This window comes from Tursiops truncatus, chromosome 2 (assembly GCF_011762595.2).
Source record: "Tursiops truncatus isolate mTurTru1 chromosome 2, mTurTru1.mat.Y, whole genome shotgun sequence".
Lineage (NCBI taxonomy): Eukaryota > Metazoa > Chordata > Mammalia > Artiodactyla > Delphinidae > Tursiops > Tursiops truncatus.
Genome location: NC_047035.1, coordinates 1,818,807 through 1,833,090, shown reverse-complemented (window position 1 = coordinate 1,833,090; position 14,284 = coordinate 1,818,807). Strand labels below are relative to the sequence as shown.

The 14,284-nt window shown below is 43.3% G+C and overlaps 1 protein-coding gene across 1 annotated transcript in view; it reads left to right on the top strand.

Annotated features, from left to right (window-relative positions):
* TDRD9 (tudor domain containing 9) overlaps positions 1-13,118 on the top strand; it is a 114,385-nt gene extending 101,267 nt beyond the window's left edge. Inside the window, exons 34-36 of the mRNA XM_033850552.2 lie at positions 2,585-2,703; positions 10,034-10,106; positions 11,387-13,118. Of these exons, the coding sequence (XP_033706443.1) occupies positions 2,585-2,703; positions 10,034-10,106; positions 11,387-11,488 (294 nt within the window). The 3' untranslated portion in view covers positions 11,489-13,118. The remainder of the gene's footprint in view (positions 1-2,584; positions 2,704-10,033; positions 10,107-11,386) is intronic.
* Positions 13,119-14,284: the final 1,166 nt, after the last annotated feature.

Below are 14,284 nucleotides of genomic sequence, written 5' to 3'. Positions count from 1 at the left end.
ATAGTCCGTGCCCCGTGAAAGAGTGGAACTCCAAATATGCAATACACACACACACACACACACACACACCCGCAACACCGACTAGGATTTGGGGGATAATTGCATTGAAGGGGGTGAGGGGAAAAGGAGCTTTGGAAAACACTTTTGACTGGAAATGGTAAGGCTCCTGTCTTCTACTTGGTAAAGTTGTTTCTCATGGATTGCAAGTTATTTCTGAAACTGTGTGCTACTGGGCTTGAGCAACAGAGTAAATGGACGCAGGAGCCAGGTTTCTTATTACTAAACTTAGAGATGGACTTAGAAAGGAAGGCTAGAACACACCCTGTGGGACAGGGTGACTGAGAGACATGGTTCAGTAGGAATTCATGTTTAACTTACTGCATGCAAGTAAGTTACGTGTGTATACGTGATTTCGTACGCACGCACCAATAACCTAGCTCTCTGAGCGCAAGAAATGATGACACCCCAGTAGCCATGAACAAACCCAGGGCCCAGATTGCGGTTTCTGATAGGATTTTCCAATAAAAGGAACCAGGGCTCCTTGGAGAAATGGGCAGAGGAAACACAGGATGAGCCTGGAGCTGCTTGTAGAGCCAGGAAGTAAAGAAGCACTCAAGAAACAAAAGTATGCAGCCTGTCACAGGGACATGGAGGCCAGTGGCAGGGACAGAGCAACAGAATAAATCACGGGGTATTGGGTTATAACTCACAGTGTCCAAAGGGTGTAAACAAGTGATTGAATAAACAAATGGGGACGAGGAGACAAATCTTCCACTCAGGAGAATTCCCAGCAGTGCCCAGGAGGTGGAGCTTACACCTCCCCTGTTCCCTCCTCCCCGCTTTGAGAGTGGACTAGACTTAGTGACTGGCTTCCACGGAGCCTGGCAGACACTGCCTCGGCTAAGTGGCCAAGGCCAGCATCACCAGTGATCCGTCCTGGCGATGGCGCACACGTCCTGACGGGACGGGATGAGAAGGGCCCCCCCCTCTGTGGGGTTCTCCCCAGAACTCACCACCCCAACCTAATCATGAGAAAGGCGTCACATAGGCCCAGACTAGGGGGCATCTCACAAAATACCTGACCAGAAATCAGAACTGTCAAGGTCTCAAAAAGCAGGAAAAGGCTAAGAAACTGCCCTGGACCAAAGGAGACCGGGGAGACGTGACAACATGTGCAGTGTGGTGCCCTGGATTGGGTCCGGGGATAGAAGGAGGACGTGAGTGGAAAAGGTGGTCAAATCCACATGGAGCCTGGACTCCAGTTAATAGTGATGTGCCCAGGTCAGCCTCTGAGTAGTGACAGATGGACTGCGGGTGGAAGGCGTTTGCGTCCGGGAGGGGTGCACGGAACGTCTCTTCTGTCTTCACTGCTCTTCCTAAGTTTCAGATTACTCAAAGCAGAAGGTTCATTAAACACTATGGCACAGGCTGGAACAAAATATGGCACGTTGTTGCTCTGGGGGCACTCCTCAGGCTTCTGTGGGAACGTTGCACACAGGGCGACAGCAGGGGCTGAGAGGGGCGGAAAGGGTGAAGGGGTCAGGCACATGGTGACCGGTGGTAACTGGACTTACTGTGCGGTGTATACAAGCACCGAATTATTCTTTTGTACCCCTGCAACTAACATACTGTCATGTACCAATTGTACCTCAATTGAAAAAACACACACAAGGGATTTCCCTGGTGGTCCAGTGGTTAAGAATCCTCCTTCCAATGCAGGGGACGTGGGTTCAATCCCTGGTCGGTGAACTAAGATCCCACATGCTGTGGGGCAGCTAAGCCCATGTGCTCTAGAGCCTGCGTGCCACAACTACTAAGCCCACGTGCTCTGGAACCCGTGTGCCACAACTAGAGAGAAGCTCGTGCCGCAGCGAAAGACCCCACGTGCCTCAACTAAGACCTGATGCAGCCAAATAAATAAATACTAAAAAAATTAAGGAAGAAAAGACACACACAAAGTGAGAGGAACATATGGCCCTGCCTCGGTATCTGTGGGAGATTGGTTCCAAGACCCCCCTCAGATACCAAAATCTGCAGAAGCTCAAGTCCCTTATATAAAGTGGTGTAGTATTTGCATATAACCTGTGCACACCACCCGTACACTTTAGATGATCTCTGGATTACTTACAATACCTAATACAATGCAAACCCTGTGTAAATAGTTGCCAGTGTATGGCAAATTCAGGTTTTGATTTTTGGAACTTCATGGAATTTTTTTTTCCTGCATGTTTTTGATCCAAGGTTGGTTGAATCCACAGATACAGAGGGCTTACTGTGTATGTGATACAAGTAGATTTTGAACAGTGTAACCCCATGGGTTAAACTATTAAATTTTAGTAGAAGTTTAAAAAGTGTGCTTACACTGAAAAGTCTGAACCTTCCTTGCTGTTTTTTTTCTGTTATCGCTTCTTAAATTATTGATAGTGGTTATTGGTGTTATTTGTGTTGTTTTGATAATTTCTTCCAGAAACAATACTGATGATAATCATGAAAATATGAAATCTGAATGCTTATGAATTATTTAAATGTGGAGTGGAATTCAATTATACAAGAACCATATGAGTACGTTGCCATTTATTTACAGATTAATATTCTCAGAGCCGCTATTAACAAGCTAGTGTGTGATGGACCAAATGGATCGATGTGTCTTGGGCCAGAAAGGATCACACAGTTGCAGGATAATGCTCGGCAGAAACTTTTAGGGTGAGTTGTGTGATGACAAGTTTTCTTTCTTAGCTGTCTAGATTGTGAATGCCTTGAATTGTTTATGAGACGTGATAGACTGATCCTCTGACGCGGGGCGGCAGCTAGAGGTGCCAGACGGAGGCACCAGCCACCTGTGTCCTGATCGTCTGCCAGGAGCCAGGCAGCAAGTAGGGGCGGCTTGAGAATGTGATAAAGAGACCCTTTCAAATGGCACAGGCAGGTCGGAGGGAAACCACAGTGGGCACCTCAGGGGCAAAGGGAGGGAAGGGGCCTGGGCTGTGGAGGCTGAGAGGCTGTGTGGAGAGGACCAACTTACAGGAGTGGGCCCCGCTGTCGCGCTTCCCCCTCCCCCTCCGACACTTGCTGGGCTCTCCGTTGGCCAAACCCAATCCGAATCCCTAGGACAGGGGCTCTCGTTGGTGCAGCCCGTGAGCCCAGGTCAGCCTGGACAGCTCAGAGGAGGCCGAGAAGGGAGGACAGACATGGGGGAGGAGCAAACAGAAGGCTCCCGGCACATCCAGTCCTGCGCGAGAACAGGGAGCAGTGGACACCTTTCAGAAAGGTGTTAGATAAACAGAGCTGCCTTAGCCATTGTGATAAAGGCTGAAAATATTTTTACGTGAACTTTGTGTTGAAGTTTAACATACATACAGTGCACAGGTCATCTCAGTGTGTTTGCACGCAGTGAATGTGCCACGTGACCAGCAGCTGAGGGAAACCGTGTTATAAAACATAAGAAGTGCTCATAAAGCCAAAAGAAATCACCCAAAATGCATATGGGAAGGAGCGGCAGGTCACCAAGTTGGCAGATGCTCCCTGTTCTTACACAGCTCTGCTCCCAACAGCACAGGATGCCTTCTCGCCAGGAAGGACCAGTCACCTGGTGCTCCTTTGCCTCTCCTTATTCCCTCTCTCTCCACCCCCGACGAGGGTGGCCGTGTCCTGACTTGCTGTGCTCTGGGTAGGTGGGGGTTAGGGTAGCAGTTCAGTGGTTTTAGTAAGTTTGCGGACTTGTGCTAACCATCACCACAACTCGGCTTTACAACAGTTCTGTCATCCCCAAAAGTTCGCTTACGAATACCTTAGAACAGTTGTGGTGATAGTCACACAAATCTATAAATTTACTAAAATTATTAAATTGTGTACTTAAATTAATTAGTTCATGGTACGTACCTCAATAAAGCTGTTTTTAGAAACACAAGTTCTTACGTTTGTCAGCAACTCCTGTTCCTACCCCCACTCGGGGCAACCACTGAGCTGCTCTTGGTCTCCATAGATTTGCCTTCTCTGAAAATTTTATATAAATGGCATAATGTTTTTTTAAAAAAAATCTGGCTTCTTTCATTGAGCATAATATGTTTGAGGTTCATCCGTGTTGTAACATGCTTGTTCTTTTTAACAACTGAATAATACTCCACTGTTTGTGTATGCCACATTTTCTTTATCCATCCATTCACCAGTTGATTAAATGTTTGGATTGTTTCCAGTATTTGGCTGTTATGAATAATGCTACTCTGGAAAGTCATGTAAAGTCTTTGAGTGAACATATATTTTCTTCTCTCTCGGGTAGATATCTAGGAGTAGAATTGGTAGGTTGTATAGTAAGTTTATGTTAATTTTTTCAGAAATGGACAAACTGTTTTCCAAAGTGACTCGCATATTACATTCCCACCAGCAACATATGACAGTTCCAGTCTCTTCACATCCTTGCCTGCACCTGGCATTGTCAGTGTATTTTTTGTTGTACTTAATCTAATGGAGTTATGGTAGTATCTTATTATGGTTTTAATTTGCATTTCCTTAATAACTAATGATATAAAAGATCTTTATATATCCTTATTAACCAGTCATACACCTTTTCTGGTGAAGTATCTTCAGATCTTTTCCCTGTTTTTTAATTGGTTTGATTGTCGTCTTATCGAGTTGTAGAAGTAAAGTCTCTTCTGAATATGCAATTTGCAGATATTTTCCCCATCGCATAGCTTGTCTTTTCATTTTCTTAATGGCATATCCTAAAGAACACGTTATTAATTTTGATGGTGTCCACTTTAGCTTTTTTAAAAAAAAATTTATGGTTAGGCTTCCCTGGTGGCGCAGTGGTTGGGAGTCCGCCTGCCGATGCAGGGGATGCGGGTTCGTGCCCCGGTCCGGGAGAATCCCACATGCCGCGGAGTGGCTGGGCCCATGAGCCATGGCCGCTGAGCCTGTGCATCCGGAGCCTGTGCTCCGCAACGGGAGAGGCCATGACAGTGAGAGGCCCGCGAACCGCAAAAAAAAAAAAAAAAATTTATGGTTTATGCTTTTGGTGTTATATCTGAAAAATCCTTGCTAAACCCAACTTCACAGAAGAGTTTTCTTTCTCCTCTGTTTTCCTCTAATTCTTATATTTACTTATGGTACTGAGGTCTTTGATCCATTTTGAGATGATATTTGTATATGGTGTGACGTGTAAGAGTCTTAAGTTCATTTTTTCACATATGAACATCCAGTTGTTATAACATCATTTGCTGAAGAACTGTCTTTTCCCCCTCTGAATTGCCTTGGCACCTGTCAAAAATCAATTGGCCATAAATGTAAAGGTTTATTTTTGAACTTCCTATTTTGTTCTGTTGATTTATGTCTGTCTTTAATAGAAATTGGGTAGTGTTAGTCCTCATATTTTGTTCTTCTTTTTCAAAGTTGTTTTTTTTACTCTTTTAGATCCTTTTACTTTCCATATAAAATTTAAGACCGGCTCGTCCATTTCTACAACAAACCTTGCAGGGTTGTGATGGGGATTGTATTGAATCAGTAGATCAGTTTGAGGAGAACTGCCATCTTAACGGTGTTGAATTGTACAATGCACTGAGCTGGAATGTCTGTTAGATATCCTTTAATTTCTCTTAACACTTTTTATGGTTTCCAAGTGTGCAGTATTTTGTTAAATTATTTCTATTTTAGTCTTTTTGATGCTATTGTGAGTTTAAATTGTTTTCTTTATTTTTGCATTGTTCATTGCTAGAAATGAACAATTGATTTTTTTTTTTTTTTTGGCAGTACACGGGCCTCTCACTGTTGTGGCCTCTCCCATTGCGGAGCACAGGCTCCGGACGTGCAGGCTCAGCGGCCATGGCTCACAGGCCCAGCCGCTCCGCGGCATGTGGGATCTTCCCGGATCGGGGCAAAAACCCGTGTCCCCTGCATCGGCAGGCGACTCTCAACCACTGCGCCACCAAGGAAGCTCGATTTTTATATATTGATCTTTTATCCAGTGACCTTGTTAAACCTGTTTGTTAGTGCCAGTAGTTTTTGTAGGTTCTTTAGGATTTCCTACACACAGGATCATATCTATGAATAAAGACAGTTTTACTGCTTCCTTTCCAATCTGTACGCTCTTAATTTCTTTTTCCTGTTTTATTATACTGGCTAGAACCCTCTGTATTGAGCTGAATAGAAGTGGTGAGACCATACATCTTTGCCTTGTTCCCAGTTTTGGGGAGAAAGCATCGTTTTTCACTGCTAAGTATGTTAGCTGCAGGTTAGCTGCAGGGCTTTTGTAGAGGCTCTTTATCAGGTTGAAGGCGTTCCTTTCTATTCCTAGTTTGCTGAGAGTTTTCATCAGGAAAGAATGTCACATTTTGCCAAATGCCTTTTCTGTGTCTGTGAGATAATCATGTTTTTTTTCTTTGATTTGTGTGGTATATTACATTAATTGCTTTTTGGTTGTTAAAGCTAGCCTGCATTCCTGGGATGAATTCCACATAGTGTGTAATTCTTTTTATAAACTTGTTTTATTTTTATTTATTTTTAAAATTTACTTTTATTTTTGGCTGTGTTGAGTCTTTGTTGTTGCATGCGGACTTTCTCTGGTTGCAGCAAGCGGGGGCTACTCTTCGTTGCAGTGCGCGGGTTTCTCACTGCGGTGGCTTCTCTTGTTGCGGAGCTCTAGGCGTGCAGGCTCAGTAGCTGTGGCTCGCAGGCTCAGTAGTTGTGGCACACGAGCCTAATTGCTCTGCAGCATATGGGATCTTCCCGGACCAGGGCTCAAACCCGTGTCCCCTGCATTGGCAGGCGGATTCTTAACCACTGCGCCATGAGGGAAGTCCCTATAAACTTGTTTTATAGCAAACAAGTTAAAGGTTTTTAATAGGTTTTTGCTAAAGATTTTTCATCCGTGTTCATGAGGGTTATTGGTTTCACAAGATATCACAAGTTTTCTTGTGATATCTTTGTCTAATTTGGTATCAGAGTAGCACTGGCTTCATAGAATGAGTTAGGAGGTGTTTCCTGCTATTTTCTGAAAGAGTTTATATAAGATTGATATTTCTTTAAATATTTGATAGAAATTACTAATGAAATCATTTGAGCTTGGACTTCTCTTTGTGGGGAGATTTTAAATTACTGATTTCTTGTGTTTTAGGTCTGTTCAGATTTTCTTTCTTCTTAAGTCAGTTTAGCTTAGCTAAAATTTATTAATTCTGTTGACCCCTTTAAAGAACTAACTTTTGGTTTTGTTGATTTTTTTCCCCCTAGTGTTTATCTTTTTTCTGTTTCATTGATGTTCACTCTCATAATGATTATTCCCTTACTTCTGATTGCTTTGGGTTTAGCATGCTCTTTTTCTAGCTTCATAACTTATAAGCTTAATTATTGTTTTGAGACCTTCTTTTCTGTTACAGACGTTTAAAGCTATACATTTCTCTCCGTTACTGTTTTTGCTGCATCCCGTACTTCTTGATTTGTTGTATTTTGATTTTTATTCTTTGTAAAATATTCTCTAGTTTCCCTTGTGATTTCTTCTTTGATGGGTTATTTAGAAGTATATTGTTTAATTTTCAAATATTTTGGTATTTTTCAACTTCTTATAATGTTGTTGATATATAATTTATTTCTGTGTAGGTATTATACATACTTGGAATGATTTCAGTCTTTCAGAATTTCTTTTAAAATTTATTGAGGCTTGTTTTATGGCCTGACATACAGTCTTTCCTGGAAAATGGTCCATGTTCACTTGAGAAGAATGCACGTCTGTTGTTGGGTGGGGTGTTTTGTAGATGTTGGGTGGATTGAGTTGGTGTTCTAGGACTCACTGTCTTTGCTGGTTTTCTCTCTAGTTCTGTAATGTTGAAACTGGGATATTAAAATTTCGAACTAATTATTGAGTTATTTCTTTTTTCAAGTCTGTCAGCTTTTCTTTTATGTCCTTTGGGGCTCTGTTAGACACATTTATGTTTATAATTTTTGTATCTTTCTGATGTATTAGCCCTTTTGTCATTATGAAATCTCTCTTTTTATTCTAGTAATATTTCTTGTTTTAAAGTCTATTTTGTCTGATATTAATATAGCTACTCTGGCTTGGTTTTGTTACTGTTTGCATGGCATATCTTTTCCTATCCTTTTACTTATAACCTATTTGCATCTTTGAATTTTTATAAATGATTTTTCTGCCCTATTCCTGCTCTCCTCTCCTTTGGGACTCCCATTTTACATGTGTTTGTGTACAATTGATGTTGTCCCACTGATCTCTGAGGCTCTGGTCATTTTTCTTCAGTCCTTTTTCTCTGTTGTTCAGATTAGTTAGCTTCTATTGATCTGTCCTTAAGTTCAGATTAGTTAGCTTCTATTGATCCATCCTTAAGTTTACTGATTCTTTATTTGTGCATCTCACACCTGCAGATTTTGGTCTCCTACATAAGGAATTTTCCATTTTAGTTATTGTACCTTTCAACTCTAAAATTTCTCTTTGGTTCTGTGTATAGTTTTAAATTTTTGTTGAGATTACCTTTGAGTCATTACCATCATATTTTCCTTTATTTCTTTAAACACAGTTTGCTTTAATTCTTTGTATGTACTTGCAGTGACTTTTTTAAAGTCTTACCTGCTAAAACCACATCTGAGTCCACTCAGTCAGCTTCTGTTGGCTGTTCTTTTTTTTATTCCTGAGTATGGGTCACACATTCCTGTTTCTTCACAAAATATCTCATAATTTTTGCTGAAAATTGGGCATTTTAGATAATGTAGTGTATTAATGTAGGGTTTTGATTACTCCCTGCAGAATTCTGCAGAATCAGTTTCCCCACCATGTTGTAAGGCCACTAATGCCTGTTTTTTTAATTCTTCTTTTTATTTTTCAGCCTGGCTTGTTAGGGGTCATCCTTGTGTCTGCATTGCTTAGTGCTCAGCCAATGATTAGTGAGAAGTTGTGCTTAAATACCTAAGTCATTAAGGCTTCTGCCCTCTGCCGGTGGGTCTCTGTGTGGGTCAGGTAGTACATCCAAAGTTCAGGCAGTTTTGAAGTCTGGCTTTTATTTCTTGCCAGGGCTTTCCTGTGCATGCATGCCACCTTCTAGTCGGCCAGGGCTGTGTGGCAGGCCAGGGGCCTTCGTAGGTCTCTGCTGCATGTGTGTGTGCAGCTTCTCCGTCAGCTAGGGAATGTGTGGTGAGCCCGACTAGCCTCTGCGGCTCTCGTTTCCAGGATCTCCCTCTTGCATTTCTGGATTGTCAGCCGGTCTGCTGCTGGCCCCAAGCAGGACCAGGGCAGAAGGCTCCCAGAGCTGTGGGCTTTCTCCATTTATTTCCTACTGAGGTTGCCATTTTTACTGACAGTGCTGCCAGGCATGAGGGTTTTTACCCTCTGCTCCAAATCAAGTAAATTCAGTCTGGCAGTGAAGATGCCTGTTTTCACCCTGGGAACACTAGGGTGCCAGGTTGAGCTGGTGGGGTGGGTGTGAGTGGTGGGTGGGAGTAGCCCCAGGCATGAATTCCACAGACTCCACTGTTGTTACCTGGAGTTCAGCAGTTTTTCGTGAATGAATGCTTCTGAATTTGCTTTTGGTTAATATCCAGAGTCTTCAGGCATGTTTTTTGGACAATTTTGTCTAGTTTTATAGTTGCTAGGAGGGGTGGTGCAAGAAGATTTGCAGACTTCTTTACATTCTTATTGCTAGAATTCTCTATCTCTGCCTTTTTAAGCTGATGACATTTCCAACTTGTCATGGCTGCTTAAGAATAAATGGTATAAAAGATCCTCTTACACTTCCTGGAACTTGACGCAGTAACCCAGGCGATGTGTGGTAACGGAGCAGCTCCACTGGTCACTAGGGGAACAGGAAACAAGGGTCAGTCTCATAGACCCACGTTGCTCCATTTTTTTTGTTTTTGAATGTATAGGGGGTTAAAATATTCTCTGATCATAATTACATAAATTTTGATCTTTAAGAAACTTATTGGAGTTACAATTCTGCGGGAAAGTACATAGGATTTAAATCTCATTTTAAAAATCACAGTAGTGTTTTCAATTACTAATGTATAATTAAGGTGACTTAAGCTCTCTTTTTTTAAATTTTAGTTTGTTCTGTCCATTGAAACCAAGAGAGAAGATTGTTCCTAAGTGGCATGAAAAGCCATATGAGTGGAATCAGGTGAGTGAGAAATAGGTGGCCACGTGAGCAGCCTACCACCAGGATTGATGGGAACAGAACTCTTGATGGATTCAGGGGCTCCAACAGGGTTGGTGGAGGATGCCCGGGGAGCAGAGGGAGCCTGGCGGCAAAGTGTGTGGTTCTTTGGTTAACGGGGCAGGGTCACAGGCCACACAGGCTGTTTCTGGATAGTATACTCTGTGTAATGTCTTGGTGAAAAATTAGACCTCAGGCTAATTATCCTTTAATTTTGGATAAAACAGGTACGAATGTTTGGATTAGCTTTTAGGGTACATTGGTTGTTGTTGGAGTGGCTTGGAGACATCCACCTTCTCACTGTGCCCTCACATGGCAGAGAGAGTGGTGTCTCTCTGGTGTCTCTTCTTATAAGGGCATTAATCCCATCCTAATCCCATCATGGGAGCCCCACCGTCATGACCTCATCTAACCTGAATAACCTCGCAAAGGCCTCATCTCCAAATATCATCACATTGGGGATTTGGAAGACACAATTCAGTCCATAGCAGTTGTGAAGTAGGGCACGGCCCATATGGGGCACCTTGACATTTCCTGTCTGTAAGATTTAGAGTAAAATGTAATTTCAGGAAAGGAACTCAGGGAGGAATTTGAAGCTTTAATCCTAGAGCCAAGGATGTCTTTATAAATAAACCGGCTGGGGCACTAGTTCCTCATCCCTTTGGCAGTGGAGGTAGGCTACCACCCCTGGAGATGGTGTTGTCCCACTCTGAGTGTGGAAGTTACTTCTGCTGCAGAATGTTCCTTCTTCTCTCCATGTGCTCCATGACTGGTTTCCCCTGTTAGAGCCCTGAGGACCAGTCCCTGGAGCCAGCTCCATCATGTGCACAGAGCTGTGCCCCAGCCACCTCTCCTACAGCCTCCACGGGGGTGTTTGAAGCTAATAGCAGGGCTTACTTTGAAAGCAGAATTTCATTCTGAGGTTGGTGTGGTTTAGAAAACTTACATGCTTTAATGCCTCTGTTCACGTTTACTGTTCACAGTTACATAGGAAGGAATGTATGGGAGATTTCTGGGTAAAGATTGCCATATTATTAGGATGAATTTAAAGATGAAATAGCAGATATATAGTATTTATTGTTGTGAGAATAGAGAAGCGTTCTGTAAATATTTTTAGAAAATTAAAAGAGTAGTTTCTGCCATCTTATGTGTCTATGTATATGTGTGTGTATAATTTTATTTGTTTTACTTTATGTCTAGAAAAGTCCCATTGCAGAGCCTGACTGGTCCTTTTGCCCCGATAGGTTGATCTGAAGCTGGTGATGGAGCAGGCGGACCGGGAGGGCAGCAGAGGGAAGAACACCTTTCTGTACCAGCTGCACAAACTGATTGTCCTCAGTTCCTAGACGGGACGCAGGCTGTACCCAGCCCTCCTGGGGGCCACGGAGGCCTGTTAAAGGCTCCACCCGCAGGCTGCCTCCCTCTGTCCACTCTGTCTGAAAGACCTTCTCAGTCCCAGTTCCTTTCCTCTTCGGATGGTGGCTGGAGAGTGGTATTTCTGTTCAAGTGAAAGATTGGGAAAAGTCTAGTCTTTTCTAGAAACAGAAGATCACTGTATTAATAAACATTTTGGGAAAAGTTATTCTGAAAGAAGACTTCATTTGGAAAAAGAGCTGTATTTTGCTTTCAATTTACTAAGGTAAATATAAGTGGCTAATTTTTCATGTAAGGTTCTAGAACATGCTTGTGTGTTCTATTTTGTTACAGTGATTTAAACCTGGGGCACAGGAGAAACCAGGGCTCCCAGTGTACCACAAGGGGAAAGCTGTGTGTTTTTTTCAAAACCGTGTGGCATTTTCTAATTTTTTTTCCATGAAGGAAAATACCTAATTTTGGTAAAACTACTTCAGTTTTGTATATTTTAGGTTTCTACTTAAGTTAAATTCTTAGTCCACATTTTGGAAATTAGAGAGGTTACCTGGTCACTAGTATATCTATGTTAAAACAATAAAAGCATTAGACTGAGTTTGTTTCTGACAGTTATTAGTCAGAGGAGATTAAAAGGTATTTCATTCTGAAAAAAATCCAAATTTCTAAAACTTATAAAGGAATATAGACTCTTTTTAAAAGTCAACTTTTGTCAGACAGGGTTTCACCAGAAAAGCAGAGCCACTGTAAATGCAGCAGTAAATGGGATCTGAGTTAGCTCTTACACGAGCGTGACAGGAGCTGGAGTGAAGGTCTGGAAGGGCCAGTGGGCGGATCGGAGAAATGGTCCAGCTGAGCCGGCTGCTTTACAGGCGGACAGCTTGAGGCTTGTGAGAGCCCACATATTTGGTCAGCAACGTGGGGTCATGACCAGGAGCTCATGTAGAGAACTCGAAAACCACCCCGTCTAGGGGAGCTTCTATAAACTGGGGGCCTGGCCAAGGGCTGTGCCGGGCCGGCAGCCAGGAAGCACGCTGGATGCTGAGTGTGCCGGCAGCAGCGGCTGCGCCCGACACGACCGTCTGAGCACATGGCCCCCACTTCACCTGTGCCCCAGTCTTGCTCAGCTGCTTCTGAGGCAGCCCAGAGCAGGAGCATTCCAGTGGGGGGTTTCTGGGGAATGCGCTTCCCACCTTTAATGCAGGAGGTGGTGCTACCAAGCTAGCAACACACCATCCTTTGTTCAACTTTAAGGTTAAGATTTCACCTGCCTTGTGAAAAGAAGCAGGATATTTTGACCCTGGTGTTTGCTTTTTGCTTTGCCAGGTGGAAGTAGTTAGCCCATGTCTGCAGAGTGAGCACATTGTGGGGTTAGCAGTGCAGGAGGACAGACCTGAGCCGATGAGCACCCATTCTGCTTGTTAGCTTTTGAATAAAAGTTCTGTGAATGGTTAAAAAATTAAATAGTACCAAAAGGCTTGTTTAAAAAAAAAAAGAAATACAGTTTTTTGATTTCTCTGGTTCTCACCCTCAAAGAAAACCATTCTAACTCTTACCTGTTTTTTTTTTTGGAATTGCCTCCATCTTGATAAGTACTTTATTAAGTAAATTATGCTTTTTCATGATTTCCACTTTAGTCATTAATTGCTGCTATAATAGATGAAGATTGAGCTCTTTCCATCATTCTGTACCTTATTTTCCCCATCCCTCATACAGTCACCAGTCTTTATAACATTAACTTTGTAAATATTATTTTCTGCAAAACCAGGTAGTGTATTTGATGGCATCTCCTTCCACATCACCTTAATTTAGAGGGTAAGTGCCTTGCTTTTCATGTGCATAATTCTCTAGTCACATACTTTTAAACAGTTGTTTATTCTTAAAAAGTTATGTATTACTTGCTAAGTAAGTAACTTTATTTAAAAAGTTACTTAGGGGCTTCCCTGGTGGTGCAGTGGTTGAGAGTCCACCTGCCGATGCAGGGGGCACGGGTTCATGCCCCGGTCCGGGAGGGTCCCACGTGCCGCGGAGCAGCTGGGCCCGTGAGCCATGGCCGCTGGTCCTGCGCGTCCGGAGCCTGTGCTCCACAGTGGGAGAGGCCATGGCAGTGAGAGGCCCGCGTACCGCAAAAAAAAAAAAAAGTTACTTAGTAAGTAATACATATCCATGATGTGAAATGAAAGGTTTTAAAGGGCAGGTAGGGAAAGTCTGTCTTCCCATCCCACCAGCGCTGAGCTCTCCTCTGAGGCGGCTGTGGTTTCTTCATTTGCACAGTCCTTCAGCGGGTGTTTGTTAAGCACATACTGTGCCCCAGGCACTGGGGCAGGTGCTTACGGACACTGACACCCTCACAGAGCTGACCTCAGAGTGTGTATAGGCAAAGGACGGGCAACCAGGCAGGCAGTGGTAGGAGCTGTGAAGTCAGTTGAAGGGACTGAAGGGATGGGGCAGAAGGTGCCTGCTGTCTATAAGGGGCCCAGTGGTAAATGTCCTAGGCTCTGTGGGCCACGTGGTGTCTGTGCTGCTCGTCAGCTCTGCAGTTGTAGCTCAGAAGTTGTCGTAGGTGATACTTAAACAAAGGAGTGGGGCTGCATTCCAGAAAAACTTTATTTATAAAAACAAGTGTCAGACCGTGGTTGTCGGTTTGCTGACCCTGCAGTAGAGGGCAGGGGCAGGTGCAGGGCAGTGACACTGTCCTGTAGACGGCAGTCAGGGAAAGCCTATGTGATGGGGGGACAGCAAGTAGAGATCCCATCTGGGGATATCTGGGAAAA